This window comes from Bubalus bubalis, chromosome 6 (assembly GCF_019923935.1).
Source record: "Bubalus bubalis isolate 160015118507 breed Murrah chromosome 6, NDDB_SH_1, whole genome shotgun sequence".
In the NCBI taxonomy this organism is placed as follows: Eukaryota; Metazoa; Chordata; class Mammalia; order Artiodactyla; family Bovidae; genus Bubalus; species Bubalus bubalis.
In genome coordinates, this window is record NC_059162.1 from 14,848,032 (window position 1) to 14,863,674 (window position 15,643).

The 15,643-nt window shown below is 55.1% G+C and overlaps 1 protein-coding gene across 9 annotated transcripts in view; it reads left to right on the forward strand.

The window, feature by feature from the left end:
* Positions 1 to 15,643, forward strand: part of ARHGEF2 (Rho/Rac guanine nucleotide exchange factor 2) — a 41,557-nt gene that overhangs the window by 11,841 nt on the left and 14,073 nt on the right. For 5 of the 9 annotated variants that reach the window (XM_006052011.4, XM_044944255.2, XM_044944256.2 and 2 more), the window contains 2 exons: positions 107 to 200; positions 13,724 to 13,868. In XM_006052011.4, the coding sequence (XP_006052073.2) occupies positions 107 to 200; positions 13,724 to 13,868 (239 nt within the window). Of the gene's footprint in view, positions 1 to 106; positions 201 to 3,642; positions 3,711 to 5,195; positions 5,410 to 5,584; positions 5,735 to 12,632; positions 13,506 to 13,723; positions 13,869 to 15,643 lie in introns of those variants that run through there. The other 4 variants (XM_044944260.2, XM_006052015.4, XM_006052016.4 and 1 more) reach the window with 4 other exon arrangements.

Below are 15,643 nucleotides of genomic sequence, written 5' to 3' on the forward strand. Positions count from 1 at the left end.
TTTCTCTCCCCTGGTTATGGCACCTTCGTCCACCATATCTCTGGGAATATCTTGTTCTTTTCCAGCTCTAGCTCCATCTCTTCACCTGTTCTTTTTCTCTCTGCAGCTGTAGCCAACTGGAAGGGAGCTCAGGTACCTGGGCAGGCTCCTCCCTGCGACGGACACTCAGCTTGATCTTGGGCATGACCGGAAAGGCCAAGGTAGGAGTCAGGGCAGCGGGAAGCCTGGGACCCCCTGCCCTCCCCAGTTCCCTTCCTCTCCACCTCACCACCTGCCCCCCTCCCCAGCTTCCCCCAGTAGGCAGAGACACAGGGCAATGGTTCAAGTTTTAAGGGAACACATTATGTCTCTCAGGCTCCCTCCCTATGTCCCAGTAAATCTCCTTTCCTCTGCTTTCCCCATGCCTCTAGCTTAGCAGCCAGCTGTAGACAGCTGGAAGAAGAGAAGGGCCAGGGCCTCGGAAGCTAAGGAGTGCCCTAGCCTTCCCTCTCTTTAGGCCCCACATAGCTAAGAGGTGGGCAGCAGAAATCTTAGCCATTGGACATAATGATGATAATAATTACAGCAACACTTTTTACTTCTTCAGAGAGTATTAGGGTTTGCAAAGTGCTTTTACACTCATAATTTTATGGGTGGATATAGCAGCTGAAGGACTTGAAATTAGACCATAGGCAGAGTGGAAGCCAGGAGTGTATGATTATGGAAGCGCACACACAGCGTACACGTGGGGCTGTGTGCAATTCTGACCCCAGGAAGATGAAGGCACATTGCTCTCTTCCTTATTACCAACCCTCAGGCTCTGGTGAAACCGGGAGCTCTGCCTACTGCTTGAATTCATTTCTACTTTCTTCATTTACTGGCAGAATGAGCCATCCCCCTTTTCCTCTCCTGGCTTACCCAAGTATGCATGTATTTTCCCACCGGGGTAGCTTCTGAACATTGAGAGAAAGCCCAGACAAGACATCATCAGGTTCACCCGGAAACACCACAGGTTTCTACCCCGTAAGGTTCTCACCTGCCCACAGTGCCTGGGCCCTCTCTCTGTCAGTCTTTTAGCCAGGATTCTTCCTCTGGGTAGGCAGGGAGGGCAGAAATGAAACCAGGTTCTTAGCACCTTCTCACCGCAGGCTGTAGTGAGAAGCTGAAGCATGAGATCAGGCAGTCTGAGACCAGAGAAAGCTGGGCACACTGAGGCTCCTTCTTGCCTCTTGGTGGGGAGCAGAGCTCTCTAGGGAACAAAGCCAACACTGAGACCTTGGGTCTGGGGCCCCTCACCCCGCAGGCTCTCAGTGCAGAGTAGGAGAGTCTGATGGCAGAATACCCCTCTTTTCCTGCAATGTGAATGAGAGCGGAAGTCAATGCTGCCCAGGGGCTGTCTGGATCACAGTTGGTTTTCATTTGCTCACCCTTGGCCTGGCAGTTTGGTGAGGGGATGAAAGGGAAAGTGGGCAGAGACGAGCCCAGACCAGCAGCAGGAAGGCCTAGCATCATCAGGACATTGTCCCTGTTGCCTTTCCTCACCAGGGCTCTGGTCCTGTCTACCTGTTTCCCTCTTTGTCATCTCTTGGTTCATCTTGCTCCCGCCCCCATGAATGTGTGTTCTTGAGTCACTAAATCTCTTCCTTTCCCCTCCTCCTAGCTCAGGATAGGGGCCATAAGCAGGTAAACACCAGAGGTGTGGCTGGAGAGAAGCTCAGTCAAGCATTGAAAGAAGGAAGTAGCTTATTTCTTCTTACTTGACGAGCAATGTAGAGTTGACAACAACACTTTTACAGAGCTCAACTCATCTCATTTTTTAAAAAAATTCATTTTTGACTGCGCTGAGTCTTCGCTGCTGCATGTGGGCTTTTTCTAGTTGCGAAGAGCAGGGGCTACTCTCTAGTCGTGGTGCCCGGGCTTGGCATTGCGGCGCCTTCTCTCGCGGAGCACAGGCTCTGGGCGCACAGGCTTCAGTGGTTGAAGCACACAGGCTCAGTAGTTGCGACTTGCTTGTTCTAGGGTGCTCGGGCTTCAGTAGTTGTGGCACAGGGGCATGGGCTTAGTTGCTCAGAGGCATATGGGATATTCCTGGACCAGGAATGGAACCCGTGTCCCCTACACTGGCAGGCAGATTCTTATCCACTGCTCCACCAGGGAAGTCCTCATCTAATTCTTATAACACTCTGGCAAAGATAAGTATTTGAATTTCCATTTTATGGCAAGATATCTTAGAGGCTAAGCCACTTGCCCAAGACCCCACAGTTAGTAAGAGGTGTTGCTGTATTATGAACCTAGAGCTTTGACTATATACTGTCGCCTCTGCCTCTGTCAGTAAACCTATGGAACAGTTTATTTCCTCTCTTTACTTCTTCCACCATTTCTTCTTTTTTAAATATTTATGTACTAGGCTGTGCCAGGTCTTAGTTGCGGCATGCAGCATCTTTTAATTGTGGCATTCGAACTGTGGGATCTAGTTCCCCAACCAGGGACTGAACCTGGGCCCCCTGCACTGGGAGCAAGGAATCTTAGCCATTGGACCACCAGGGAAGTCCCCTTCTTCCACCATTTCTGATGGATTAATCATCCCCTCCACAATACACAAGGTCCAAAGTAATAAGAAGTAAAACAAACCTCTTGGCCACCATAGGACTTGGGCCCAGGCATCTCTGTGGCTTTCTCTGCTCATCTACTGGACAAGACCCTGACAACCAGGTTCTTCTCTGGGATGGCCTCCCTACCCCTGAAATGTGGGGGACTTATCTGTCAAGTTAGGGCATCCCAGGTGGCACTAGTGGTAAAGAACCTGCCTGCCAGTGCAGGAGACATAAGAGACACAAGAGACATGGGTTCAATCCCTGGGTTGGGAAGATCCCCTGGAGAAGGAAATGGCAACCCATTCCAGTATTCTTGCCTGGGTACTCCCATGGACAGAAGAGCCTGTCAGGCTACAATTGATGAGGTCACAGCCAGACACAACTGAGCACTCAGGCACTTCTCTGTCAAATTAAATAAGCTAAAGAAGGGGTGGTTACTTTTAGATTCTGGCAGAAATTAATATTGGCTTTTGTTTTTGTGTATCTAAAAAAATAATTTCAGAAAATCTGGGAGGCATCACTGGATAGAAGGAACAGGGACTGGGATGAAAATGGTTTGGGAGAAAGGTCAGGGGATGCCAAAGCAAAAGGAAAAGGGTTCACTATTCCAGAGGATACAGAAAGTGGAAATTAAGTCAAGCTGCAGGCCTAGCCCGCTAAAAGCACAGGTGTTCTTAAAGGTAGACTGAGTCCCTTTACCCACTCCCTAAGTCCCCTTCTTACTATTCACCCCTTAAGAGGAAGAAGAGGAAGGGTAAGTGGGAAGGTAAAAAAGAGCAAATGGGTGGAAAGTTTATTGAAGATTGGGGTGGGAAACAGAAGAGGGCTATGAGATTAGGTCCTCTTCTTTCATATAGAGACTGTCTAAATTGAGTTTAGGGACTGAGATCCCTCACAGAACTCTGGGATTCAGGTCCTGGGTTTACTGCATATCCAGACTGGAGTTTGGCCCTTTAAGATTCCATCCTTAGCTTGCAACACCCTCCTACCCCAGGCCTGGGAGAAAAGCCGAGGTCTCAGCCTACCCCTTGTCTCTGGGCCCCCAGTGGGCGGAGCCTTGCGGCTAGGATTCTGGCTTCTGGCTGTCTGTTTTTAAATTTAGTACATTCCTCAGCCCTGGCTGCCCTCTGGGGGGAGGTAAGTCTGGGGTAATGGGTCTAGGAGCTTCAAGACCGCTGCTTTTGGGAGAGTTCCTAGGGCCTTCCTGTAGGTCTCCCCTGCAGGTGCAACCCTGGAGAAGTCAGCCTCCCTGATGGCCCTGGGAAGTCCCTTCTGCTTTCTAGTTTCCATTCAGCCTAGAACTGGGCATGGTTGTTTTCTCTCCTTTTTTTCTGGTCTTTGCTATGTAAGGATCCTAAACAGGGGAATAGGTGAAGAAAGAGGTGAAGGAGTTGCTAGGCAGGAGGGGAAGTCAGAGGAGCAGTGTGGGGGTGAAGAGCCCAAGGAGCTCAGCCAGTGGTGAGGCAGTGGAGCCCAAAATAGTGGCAGAGGCTAAAATTGGCACCTACAAGAGTGCTGAGCAGGGCTTAAAACCTGCAGCCAGGCCCTGCTGCTGAAGCCCTGCAGGGAGCCGCTGGGTCGGGTTGGGCCTCCTCTCGTCCCCTCCTTCCTCCACACCTTTGAGGACCAGAGTCAGGCAGGACCCTACAAACTTAAGATGCTCTGTTCCAGGACTCTCTGTGCTTTTGGTTGCTCCAGAGACACGGAGGCTCTGAGAGGTAGAAATGAAGGGCAATGTGAATGATTATAATTCTAGGGGAGGAGGCATTTCCCCCAAAAGGTGGAGGTTGCCTCAGGCTGGGGCAGAGTTTCCAGAAAGCGTGTCCCACTCCACCGCTCCTCCTCGTGGAGACACGGGCCATTCTCCAGTGGGGCAGGTTGGCTGCTGGGCTTTCTGGTTCTGGTCTAACTGGCAACAGAGAGAACTGGGGTTAGACACAAGGAAGGACTTCCTCAGCGTCTTAGTCCCACAACCCCTGGCCCCAGCCGTCGGTGAAGGCAGAAGCAGGAGGGAAGAGGGTGGGCAGAGTGCCGGCCTGGAAGGCCCCAGAGAGGCTGGGGGCTTGGGGAAGGACCCTCTCCTCTCGGATTCTTCCTCCAGGCCCTGTAAAGAACTAAAACCCAGCTTTTAGTTCCCCTTTGATTTCTCCGCCCTCTCCCCACCCCTGCCCCGATCGTAAAAGGGGGGGTCGGTCGGCTCTGGCCTGCTTTGATGGGCCCCCAAAGGCCAGGAAGGAACTGGTCCGGGTTCCCTGGAGAGCTGGTAACAGCTGGAATCCTCCGGACCGAGGGTCTTTCTAGACTGATGGACTGCTTTGGGGGAGGAGAAGGGAAAGGGGAAGATGAACGTGGGGTGAGGGCTACGGGTCGGGCCAGGGAGGGTTTTAGGAAAACTGCAGCCGGGGCGGCAGGGGTTAGAGACACCACTCCGCCCCCCCCCCCCCCCAACACACACACACACAGGCACACACCGGCGCTGGACTGCCAGTCCACGACCCCGTGTACTCTTGCGAGCCGCCCCTCCACTGACCGAGGCGTCCCGTCCGGCGCGCGGCACTCCGCCCTCCCTCCGCCCCGCCTCCCCCCTTCCTGAGCTCGGGCGGGGGTGGAGACTCGGGTTTGAGGAACTGGAGCTGGGTGCTGGGCGAGGGGAGTCAGACTTCCTGTCCCCCAGACTGACGCGTGCGGGGCAGACCCCTCCCCCGCCCTCCCCCCACAATAGCCGGACGCCTGGGTCCGCGCCGCATCCTCCCGGGCGCCCCTCCATCGGATTATGTCTCGGATCGAATCCCTCACACGGGCGCGGATCGACCGGAGCAGAGAGCTGGCCAGCAAGGTGGGCTCTGAAACCCCTATCCCTCCCGCCCGCGGTCCTTGGGGTGCCCTTCGATCCCCGGCACCCGCGCGGCGCTCCCGGGTCTCCCCGCCTGCTTTCTGGGCGCCAAAATCGGGCGGAGCGATGGCCGGGAAAGCGGCGGGACGCGGTGGGTGGGGACTGTGAGTGAGTGGGGAGGGGGCTGGGGGAGCCGTCGACGCGACCCGCGCCTCCGTCTCTGAGCTGATTCTCCGCTGGGATCCCGGGAGAGAGCGGACCAGGGGTTGGGCTGCTTCCGATCCTGCGGTTCTCGGTGTTCTGGGCCGCGTGAAACAAAGTTGCTCCGGTAAGGGACGGAGCGGGAACAGGGAGGTGTGTGTGTCGTGGGGGTGGGCGCGGTGAAGGTTCTCTCCCAGGGTCCCACCAGGTTGCTCTCTGTGTACCCCCCTCCCCGCCCCCCTGCAGTCGCTGGCTCGGTCGTTCCCTCTTTGTCCCCGCCATCCGGCCGAGGGGTGGGAGGGGGTGGTTTCCCAGCTTCCTCCCACCACCAACACCACCCGCATCACCACCCGTGCAAGACAAAAGTCAGCTCCTCCTCTCCTAGCAGATGGACTTTCCAGCTGTGATTCAGTTCTCCCCAACGGTGGGCGGGTGACTGGGGTCAGGACAGCTTCGGGACAGCTTACTTCCCCCCAAGCCATCACCCTCAGGTGAAGGGAGCAGAGGTCTTTGTGTAGCTAGGATCCTTTCTTCCATCCTTAGGAAGGTTCCTGGGCACCCCAGTTCCTGAAACATCAGGGTCCCCCATCCCTTTTTGCCCCACCAGCTTCCTGAAACAACCTGAAACCTTTAGGCTGACCCACTTGGCACTGTGCCCTCCTCCCTCCTCCCCACCTCTGCTCTTAGCTCTTCATCTTGGGACTGTTCTGTCATTTCTAGAGTTTGGATATATAATTAGCCTAGTCCCCCAACCCTATCTGGAGCTCTTGGCCACTCCTTTCCAAGTATCCTTTTTTTCTGCCTTTGTACCCAGGCCCACTGCCAAAGACTGTGACCTCTCCACACCTCAGCCCCCAGGAAATGATGAAGCTGACTTGTATGTGAATAAGTGAGAGCTGGGAGGAAGGTGGTGCATGCAGGCAGCACCTCCCAGCTGCCTGAGGCAGCCACACTATACCCATTATTGGAAAGGCCAAGACCCAGTCCATAGCTGGTTTAATCTCTGGCCTCTTTCCAATCCCAGTGTTCTGCCCTGGCAGGCAGCCTATGCTGATCACCATCACTGTCTTCAGACATGGGGGCAGCACTCCTTTGGAGCCCTCAAAGATGATGGAACCCTTTTCCCCCACTTCCCTCCTAGCTCCTAGCCTGGCCACCTATCTAGAGACCAAGTTGGGAGAGAGTCTGTCCTGGAACTTTTCCTTAGGGGGGCTGGGTTAAGGTTCTGCTGACAGGAAAGCAACTGGGGGTTTGGGTAGGGCCTAAAACAAACAGAAGTCCAGAAGAGTGGCGGCTGAAGTGCCATGAAACAGCAGGGTGGCAGGCAGGCTCTTCCCAGCCCTGCGCCAGGCCAGGCCCCAGCTATGAAAGTCTGTTTATTTTTCAACCGTTTGAGCTGAGACTCTGGAGTAGAGCCAAGGGGGGAGGAGAGGTTTTTTGAAACCACGGAAATTTGGTTCCACCCTAAAAAGGAAAGCCATGGGGGCACTGGTGAGGGGCTATAGACAGGGATTCTGGGAAGGTAGATACTGGGGTCCCTTTTCCGTTATTGAGAGGAGTTGGGGAGCCAGATAACTGGGTCCTAATGTCTTGTGGGGTTTTGCATTTGTTTGTTTTGTTTTTGGTCATTGGAAGGACTGGGAATCTAGAAGCTTGACTTTTTCCATCCTGGGGTCCTGGGGCTGATCTTGGTTTGGGGGTGTTGGGAATCTGATTGGGGGTGGGGAAGTGGGGGGGCTGAGTGGGTAGATCTGAGAGGGCACTGAGGCCACTGGAGGAGGGTGCTTGTCAGTTTGGGCTGGTCGGAAGGGGAGGGCCACCTCCGGAAAACTGTGGTTACAGAAGAGGGGAGTTGGTTCTTAGCCAACAAACCCTGGATCCCCTCTTCCCCCTCCCCCAAGCACACCAGCTGTCTCCTTTCTTTTTATACTGTGGTGGGAAGGAGAGGGGGCCTGCTGGAAATGAGATAATTTGAGGAAGATGGTCTCCCCTGCTGCCTATTTGGGGGGATGCCTCACAGCAGGTCCTGACAGCCCCCGCCCCCCACCATTCCTTGCCTTCCTCCTTGGGACTTCCTTGAAGAAGAAGGAATTTAAGTGGAACCTGCCGCTTTCTCCTTCCCATCTCCTAGAGTCTATGCAGCTCCCGCATCACCACCCATGACTCCTTTCTCTTTTCACTCCATTTCTATTCTTCCAGGCTGTCTTCAGTCCTCCACCCCCTCATTCTCTGCGCTCTACTTCTTACCTTCATAGGCCCCAAACCCCAGAGGTCCCTTTTCTGTCTTTCCTCCTCTGTTCCCACCTTCCTCCTCCCCCAAACCTTAACTATCTCCTCTCTCAGAACAAAGAGTCCTTTCCTCCCTAGAAGGAAGCAGGGACCAGAGGATCAGGGATGGCTCTGGAGGCTAGGGGGTCCCCCTGGAATCTAAAGGACCCCAGCTTTGGAGCGTGGTGGTGGGGGAGAGGAGAGAGACTATTTCTTTGTTCTGACTGTTGGAGAGGTGGCTGGCTTTGTGTGCGGGACTGGGAGTGGAACCGGAGAGGAGGGCTGGGGGAGCCCTGGAGGAAACTGGCGGTGCTGGCAGTCTGGGAGGGAAGTTGAAGAACTAGGGGGTCTCCGGAGAGGCTGAGGCCTTCCGGGGCATAGGAAAAGATTCTTGGGGCCTTAGAGGTTAGGAAAAGAGCTGAGGGGGAGCGGAGAAGCAAGGATGGGGGAAGGGAGTGTAATGCTTAAGGCAGTGGCTGAGTGACTCCAGGGGGTCGGATGGCGCCTAGAGCGGGACGTGCCTGGGCTGCCCGAGGAATTTCAAGAGGGGTTCAGTCTCAGTCCCTCTGGCTTTCCTGGAACCCCTGACCTTGGAGTCAGGGACGGCAGATCTGAAGGAGGGAGTCCCATGTGTCCACATGTCCTGTCCTGTGTGTGGTGTGGGTGTCTGTGTCCGTCTGCCTGTCCCCAGATGCTCTGGGTCACTGTTTTGAATGATGGTCACCAAAGTAGGGGGCTCATTGCACTCTGGACGTGAGGAAGTAGTTCCATTCTTAGCTCAGTCTCTCCTTTGAAGTATCATCTAGGAACGAGAGGGAGCAGATTGGTCATGGTTCCTGGAGCTAGTCGGAAAAATGGCTGAGAGGTGCTGGCTGGACCCTTCTGGGTTTGTTTATGTCTCCTTGGGGGAGGGTGGGGGAGGGGCTGCAGGCAGCAGCTGCCCCCCTCCCAACTCAGCCGGCCTGCCCTGTGCCAGGAGGGCAGGGAGTCCTGGCACAGCTATTGTTCCCCTGCACAAATGCCCGTCTGTTTGCATCACTGCCCCCCTCCATCTCTGCTTGTCTTTCTCTCCTGACCCGACAGGTGTGGCCTGGTGTGGGGGCGAGCTGGGTTTCAGGATGCTTGAGTCTTATGCTCCCCAGCCCAACTTTATTCCCTATGGCCCTCAGCACCCCTCTTCTGCTCCACTCGTGTGCCCACCCCCTCCGTCCGCTATCTCATCTTCATTCATCAAGCAAGCGTTTATTAAGTGCCTTTGTGTGTTCAGCGATGTCTTTTTGTGTTATGTTTCTGGCTTTGGTGTTAACGTTTCGGTTTGGCCGCCTTCTCCTCAGCCTCCTGCCTTCATCTTATCCATGGAAGCTCATAAAGGAAGCAAAGCCTGGCTGAGATCACCCCACACCCTCTTCTCAGTCCCATGGCCAGGAACCCCCTCTCTCATTTCCCAGCCCTAGAACCCATCCCTCAGGACTCATGGCCCTCTGCAGCCTATGACTCTGAACCCCTGCTGTCCAGGGTCTAAGCCACAGTTGACTTGAAACCTGGTAGAACCTTCCAGGGACCTTCTGGGCATCAAGCACGGCCTGGACAGAGACTGTACCACCTTGGGGAAGAGGCTGCTGCCCCTTGCCCAGAGGTCATTCTCAGCATCATGTGACCTCCAGAGGTCTTGGTTTGGACATACCCGATGGAGGAACAAGGACACTGAGAGCGTAGGCTTTGTTTGGAGAGGCTCTCACTCCTCTGGGTCAGCTCCACCACCCTCTGCTGCCCGCTTGGGAACACAGGAAGCCAAAGTCCTGGCTCTGGCATTCTGTGGCCTTTGCGTATGTCACTGCTTTACTCATCTCTTGCCTGGGAGCCTAAGCCAGAGGAAGGGGAGACTGCCTGTGTGTTTGAGCCAGCAGCCTCAATGCTCTCTGCCATTTGCCTAGTCTTTCTCCAAAATGACCAAAGTCTAGGATGACAGTGGAAAGGAAAGTCTTCTTTTGACTTTCAGAGGATACCATCTGAGCCTAAATTCAAAGGAATTAGGAGTGAAGTTCTGGGAGGAAGGAGGAAAGACTAACAAGAGAGGAGGAGACCAGAATTCCCTGGTGGTCCAGTGGTTAAGACTCCACGCTTCCAGGGAACAGGGCACAGCTTCAATCCCTGGTCAGGGAACTAGGATCTCACAAGTGCATGGCTCAGCCAAAGAGAGAGAAAGAGAGGAGGCGGAAGGGGAGACTGAAAGCTCTGAAGCTGTGGTAAAGAACGAGGGGATCCCTAGAGCAGGGGTAAGGGTGCGGCTAGGACCCCTTGTCTTGGTGTCTGGCCATCCGTCCGTCCTTCTTTACTTCCTTTCTTCGCAGGCATACGTTGAGTGCCTGTTGTGTTCCAGCCCTTGTGCTTGGTGCTTACCCGTGCTTTATTCACTTCATCCTTGATGCCGCAGTGGCGGAGATGCAGGCTGTGTAGCAAGACCTTCTGTGAGGGTTTGGAAGAAAGCAGGACTCTGGACGCTGGACAGGAGAGGACTGAATCAAGCAGGAAGGGCCTCTGAGTGTGCGAGTGGGTGTTGTGGGTTGGGGAGTAATGGGCCCTTTTCTTGGTGGACAGATGGGGTCGTGAGGTGAAGGGCTGTCCTGCTGGCTGGTGGGCAGGCAGGTAACAGGGGTGATCTTAAGAATACTTGGAAAGAGTAGGGCAGAGAAGCACACAGGGCCATTGACAGGGAGCAGGCCGCCCTGGGGTGCAGGCCCTGTGTCCTTCTTGCCTCACCAGCCTGAGCCCTTGGGGAGGGTGCAGACTGCCTCCAGGACAATAGCACTAGGCAGTGCCAGGGCCGCTCGCTGCCGGGCAGTGTCTGTGTTGGGATGTGCTGCTGCTGTGGCTGCTGCCCGCTGCTGGCCCACCTAGACAGGGGGTCCCTTGGAGAGAGGGTGAGTGTTGAGAGGTGGAGGAGGCTGGGCCCTTGGAGCCAGAGAGGGAAGGTCCACAAGAGTCCCTGTCCCCTGGCTGCCCCGGTCCTCTCGCCCTCTTTCCCTGCCTCTTTCCCAGGTGAGTGCTCCTGGAGGCCTGAGGGCAGAAGGCAGAGGGCAGAGGTCGGGGGAGAAGGGGAGTTGTAGCAGCTCTGTAGCGGATCTGCAGGACTGCGCCTGCAGGACTGCCTGTTTTGGAGCTGACCCTGCTTCAGATATGTCACTTTTTTTTTTTTTTTAATATAGTTGATTTACCTTATTAGTTTTAGTATTTTTACAGATTATGTATGGCCCATTAAAGTTATTACAAGATAATGGCTATAACTTCCTGTGTTATACAATACATCCTTGCTTCTTGTCTCTCTGTTTCGTTTTTTTTTTTTTGGTCATGCTGTGTGGATTTTAGTTCCCTAACCAGGGACTGAACCCTCAGCAATGAAATTGCAGAGTCCCAACTACTGGACCACTAGGGAATTCCCTGCTCATCTATTTTGTACACAGGAGTTTGTATCGCTTAATCCCCTACCCCTAATTTTCCCCTCCCCATGTTGCTCTTTTTAATACGGTCACGGTTTTTTGTTTGCTTACTTTTAATTCAAACATAACAATTCCTCAAACTTTTCTGTTTGTGGGAGGGCACGTGAGGAGAAGAGAAGGCAGAGTGTAGGGCAGTGAGCTGTTTGGACTTGGACTTTGAGGTTCTATGGTGGTGGTGGTTTAGTTGCTAAGTCCTGTCTTAGTGACCCCATGGACTGTGGCCTGGCAGGCTCCTCTGTCCATGGGATTCTCCAGGCAAGAATACTGGAGTGGGTTGCCATTTCCTTCTCCAGGGGGTCTTCCCGACCCAGGAATCGAACCTGGGTCTCCTGCATTGCAGGCAGACTCTTTACCGACTGAGCTATGAGGGAAGTCTCCCAGGTTCTATAAGGCCATTTTATTCAGAGGAGGATTGGATTTCCTAAAGAGCTCTAATCTGGAGCTGGGCACATGACGGTTAGACCAAAGAGAGAATTTTCTAGTGGTCCAGATAGGTAGGTACCAGAAAAGAAAGAGGGAGGTTACAGTGAGAGGTTGGTGAGCTTCCCTGACAAGGCCTAGGAGGAGGGGAGGGAGAGGCCAAGAGCAGCCGAGGAGAAGCAAGGGTGGGAAGGAGGTGGGAGGCCAGGGATGGGAAGGAGAGGGTGTTGTAGGAAGATCAGGAGGCTGGGAGGGGAGGAGAAAGGGAAAATGGGTGATTGGTGGGGCATGACCTCGAGACCTCCAGGCTCTGCTCACCCTCAGACACACCTGGACTTCTGAGGGTCGGCAGGAGAGAGAGGGATCTTGGGGCACCAGGAAGCCCTGAGACCCTCGGGCACCACAGTCCAGTGCCCTCTGGCCCCTGTGCTGTTGACTCATACTGTCCCTCCGCACTTCCCTTTTCCACCCTCTCCCCAAGCCAGTGCCTCTCTTCCCCTCCCCCACCTCCTAACTGCTAGAGTGACCTCAGCTGAGAGTCAGGACTGGGCTCCCCACCCCCAAGTCCAGACTGCGGATTCTCCTCTGAGTTTCGATTGGCTGTCCCAGGGCCCCAGACAGCATCATCTGACTTGGGGCTCATTACCCTCGGCCATCAGGATCTCGCTCTTCGGTTTCTGAGAGAGGCAGGGAGGCCTTGCAAGGAGTGGTCTTGTCATCTCTGCTTCCTGCTCTCAGTTCTCTAAGAGTGGAGGGAAAATCCAGGGATCTGAGGTGACCACTGAGGAGGGTCCTGGAATGGGTGTAAAGCACGGTGTCCCATCTTCTCATCTCCTCAGGTTCAGGGAAAGCTCAGGGGCCTTGAGGAAGGACAGAAAAGAGGTCAGGGAGAAGGACTTGACCTGCAGAGGTGGGGGTCGGGGGGTGAAGCAGGAGATGAGAAAGCTGATGGGAAATGCCTGCTTCTGAGGTTGTGCAGACGAGCCCAGAGAGTGCCCCATCCAGACAGAGCAGGGCAGGAGGAACTGGTGCTGCAGCGGGGATGGAGGGCGGATGCCATAAAGGACTTCCTAGACTAACTGGGTGAGGAGGAAGAAGGGAGCGAGCGATCCTAGGATTTGGAGGGGAGCGTGAGAAGGATAAAAGTTAAACTGCAGAAGAGACTTTCTGCCAGGAATGAGACCTTGATGGCCAAGTTTCCTTTCTTAAAGATCCCAGAGAGAACAAGTGAAGAGACTGAAACCAGGCTCCTCCTCCCTGAGGTTAGCAGGGGACATGCTGCCTCCTGCAGAGAGGCCCTGCGTCCCTGGGCTGAGCAGACGTCCCTGGGCTGAGCAGACGTGGAGGCCGCTAAGGTTTGGGACCTCCTGTTGAGGGTGGCAGTGGAGGCATCCTGCCCCCTTCAGCCAATCTGATAAGGGGATCTCCTGCCCCCCTACTGTGACTGCCACTGCCACGGAGACAGCGGCTCCACCACCGGTTGTCATGGTTATAAGAGGAGCTAACTCCCATAGATTTGAAAGCGCTGGTGAGCTGGCACCTTCTGCTTTGCCTGCTCTCCCCTCCTCTCTGCGCATCTTCTCCCGGCACAGAGAAGAGAGTACAGCAGCTTGGGGGCGAGCAGAGCTAGAGCCGGGAGGTGGAGTGAGGACGCGGAGGTCTAGAGCCGTGGAGATGAGCGGCAACAGGAGGCAACCCAGCCGCAGGGGTCAGGTAGGTCAGGGGCCAGCTCAGCCCTTGGGGATGGCCAGTCACTCCTGGACAGCTACCTCTGACACGCTGCGGCAGGCTCTGCTTCAGGAAGTGGTGTGTTTCTGGCAACCCCAGGAAGGCGTTGCTCTCTCACCTCTGCCCTCGCCTGCCTCTCTGGACTGCTCAGGCACCCTGGCATCCTCCAGCCTCACTTCCTGTCTCTCTCGCCCCTTCTGCAGACCCGGGAAAAGGAGAAGATGAAGGAAGCCAAGGACGCGCGCTACACCAATGGGCACCTTTTCACCACCATCTCCGTTTCGGGCATGACCATGTGCTATGCCTGTAACAAGAGCATCACAGCCAAGGAAGCCCTCATCTGCCCAAGTAAGTTCTTTGGACCCTGAATGTCACTCTGCCTCAGTGCGCGCTGACCCTCGTCCTTCCATCTGTCCTTTCTGCCCTGGATCCATGAGGCTCACTCTCTGAGCCCCAAATGCCAGGGCTGGATACTTGATCCCTTTCTCCCTTTCCTTACGTCTAGGACTAGTGGCAGTCAGAATACGGCATGAGCGGGACTGGGGGTGGGGAATGGGGGAGGGGAGGCCAGGGTGGCTCTCCTTGCAGCTGTCCTCCGCTGGGTATCCCCCAGCTCCCCGAACAGCTGCTGGGGGTCAGAGAACTGATTGGAGAAGGAGCAGGAATGTTGTGTGTCTGGGGAGGTGGGGTGGATAGGGGAGCTGGATGGGAGGCTGCCAGCCTTGCAGCTGCTCTGCCGATCTTCCTGGGCCGAACTGGGTGTTCAGGACTTCAGGGTCCCCTTGCCCCCTCCCTTTCTGTTGACTGGGTGGAGGCTGAAATCTCTAAATCTCTGAAGGATTAGGGATAAGGACACCCATCTCAAATTTCTAGTCCGACTGATACGTAGTGAGAAAGAGAGGATATGGCAGCAGTGTGTATATTGAGGGAATAGCGGTTAGAACTCCTGACCTTCAGCCACATCTCAGGATAGCCCTGTATTAAGTACAAGCCAAGATTTCTTCCTTCCCCAAGATGCCTATACAGAGGGCTCCCACCCTGTCCACCCATCCACCCCCAGACTTATGGCAAAGAGCTGCTTCTGGTTTGACCAGGACGGCCCACTGCAGAGCAGAGGAGCGATAGCTTTAGCTTCTAAATCTCTATGGAACCTGGCAGGGAACCCCAGACAGAACCAGTGAGGCCTCCCTCCCTCCTCACTGTTCAACTTGAGTTTATGAGGGTGAGGAGGGAACCCCAATCTAGATCCCTCTAGAGACCTGACAAAATTCCCAATCTGGAAGCTCGTTGCCAGGGGAACTGGGGAGGCGGGCAGCAAGCGCTATTTTGAGAGCAGGTGGAAAGCGGAGGTTCGATCCAGAGACACTGGGTGCTGGAGGTAGAGGAGAGCTCCAGCGGGGTGGGCGCAGCCCCAGCCCCCACTTCTGTCTGCCCCTCTGCCCCACCCTGCTCGCCTTGTATTTGTGGAAGTAAGCCTGATGCTGGGTATTGTCTGAAGGAGTTAGCAGAGTTTCCGGTGTTGTTGGATGGGGGAGGGGAAGCTGGAGCCAGCCAAGGGCTGAGGGCACATCAGGGAGAGGGACAGGACAGCCGGTAGTCCCAGCGCCCAGGCATGGCTATCCCTCCTCGACTCTTCTCTCCTACCCCACGGCAAGGTGGGGTGGGTGATGAGGGAGAAGCAGATGGAGTGTGGGAGCTGTGGGTTTGCCTTACTTGGAGAACAAGACTCGCCGGGCCCGGAAGGGAGACTGGAGTCATAGCAAGCATGAGCAGTACAGAAGGCAGGCAGGCATGGCCGGCAGGGGCAAGGCATGGCCAGTCCCCACTCTGCTGGTGGATCCATCAGCCTCTGTATTGCTTAGGCCTAGCCAGGGTTCACTGGCAGACACGTGGCTCCACGTAGAACCCAGACACCCCTGAGTTAAACCCCAGCTCTGCCACTAAGACCTCTGGCAAATGATTTAAGCTCTCCAGGAGACAGGTTCCTCATCTGTACGATGAGGATCGTTGCATCTGCTAGGATCCACTTGATGTGGCACATTTCCTCGCTGCCCAGGGGATGTTCATTCCCCCCCTGCCCCTAGCCCCCATCCCAGCTGCTCCTGTGCCACCTTCTGTTCCGT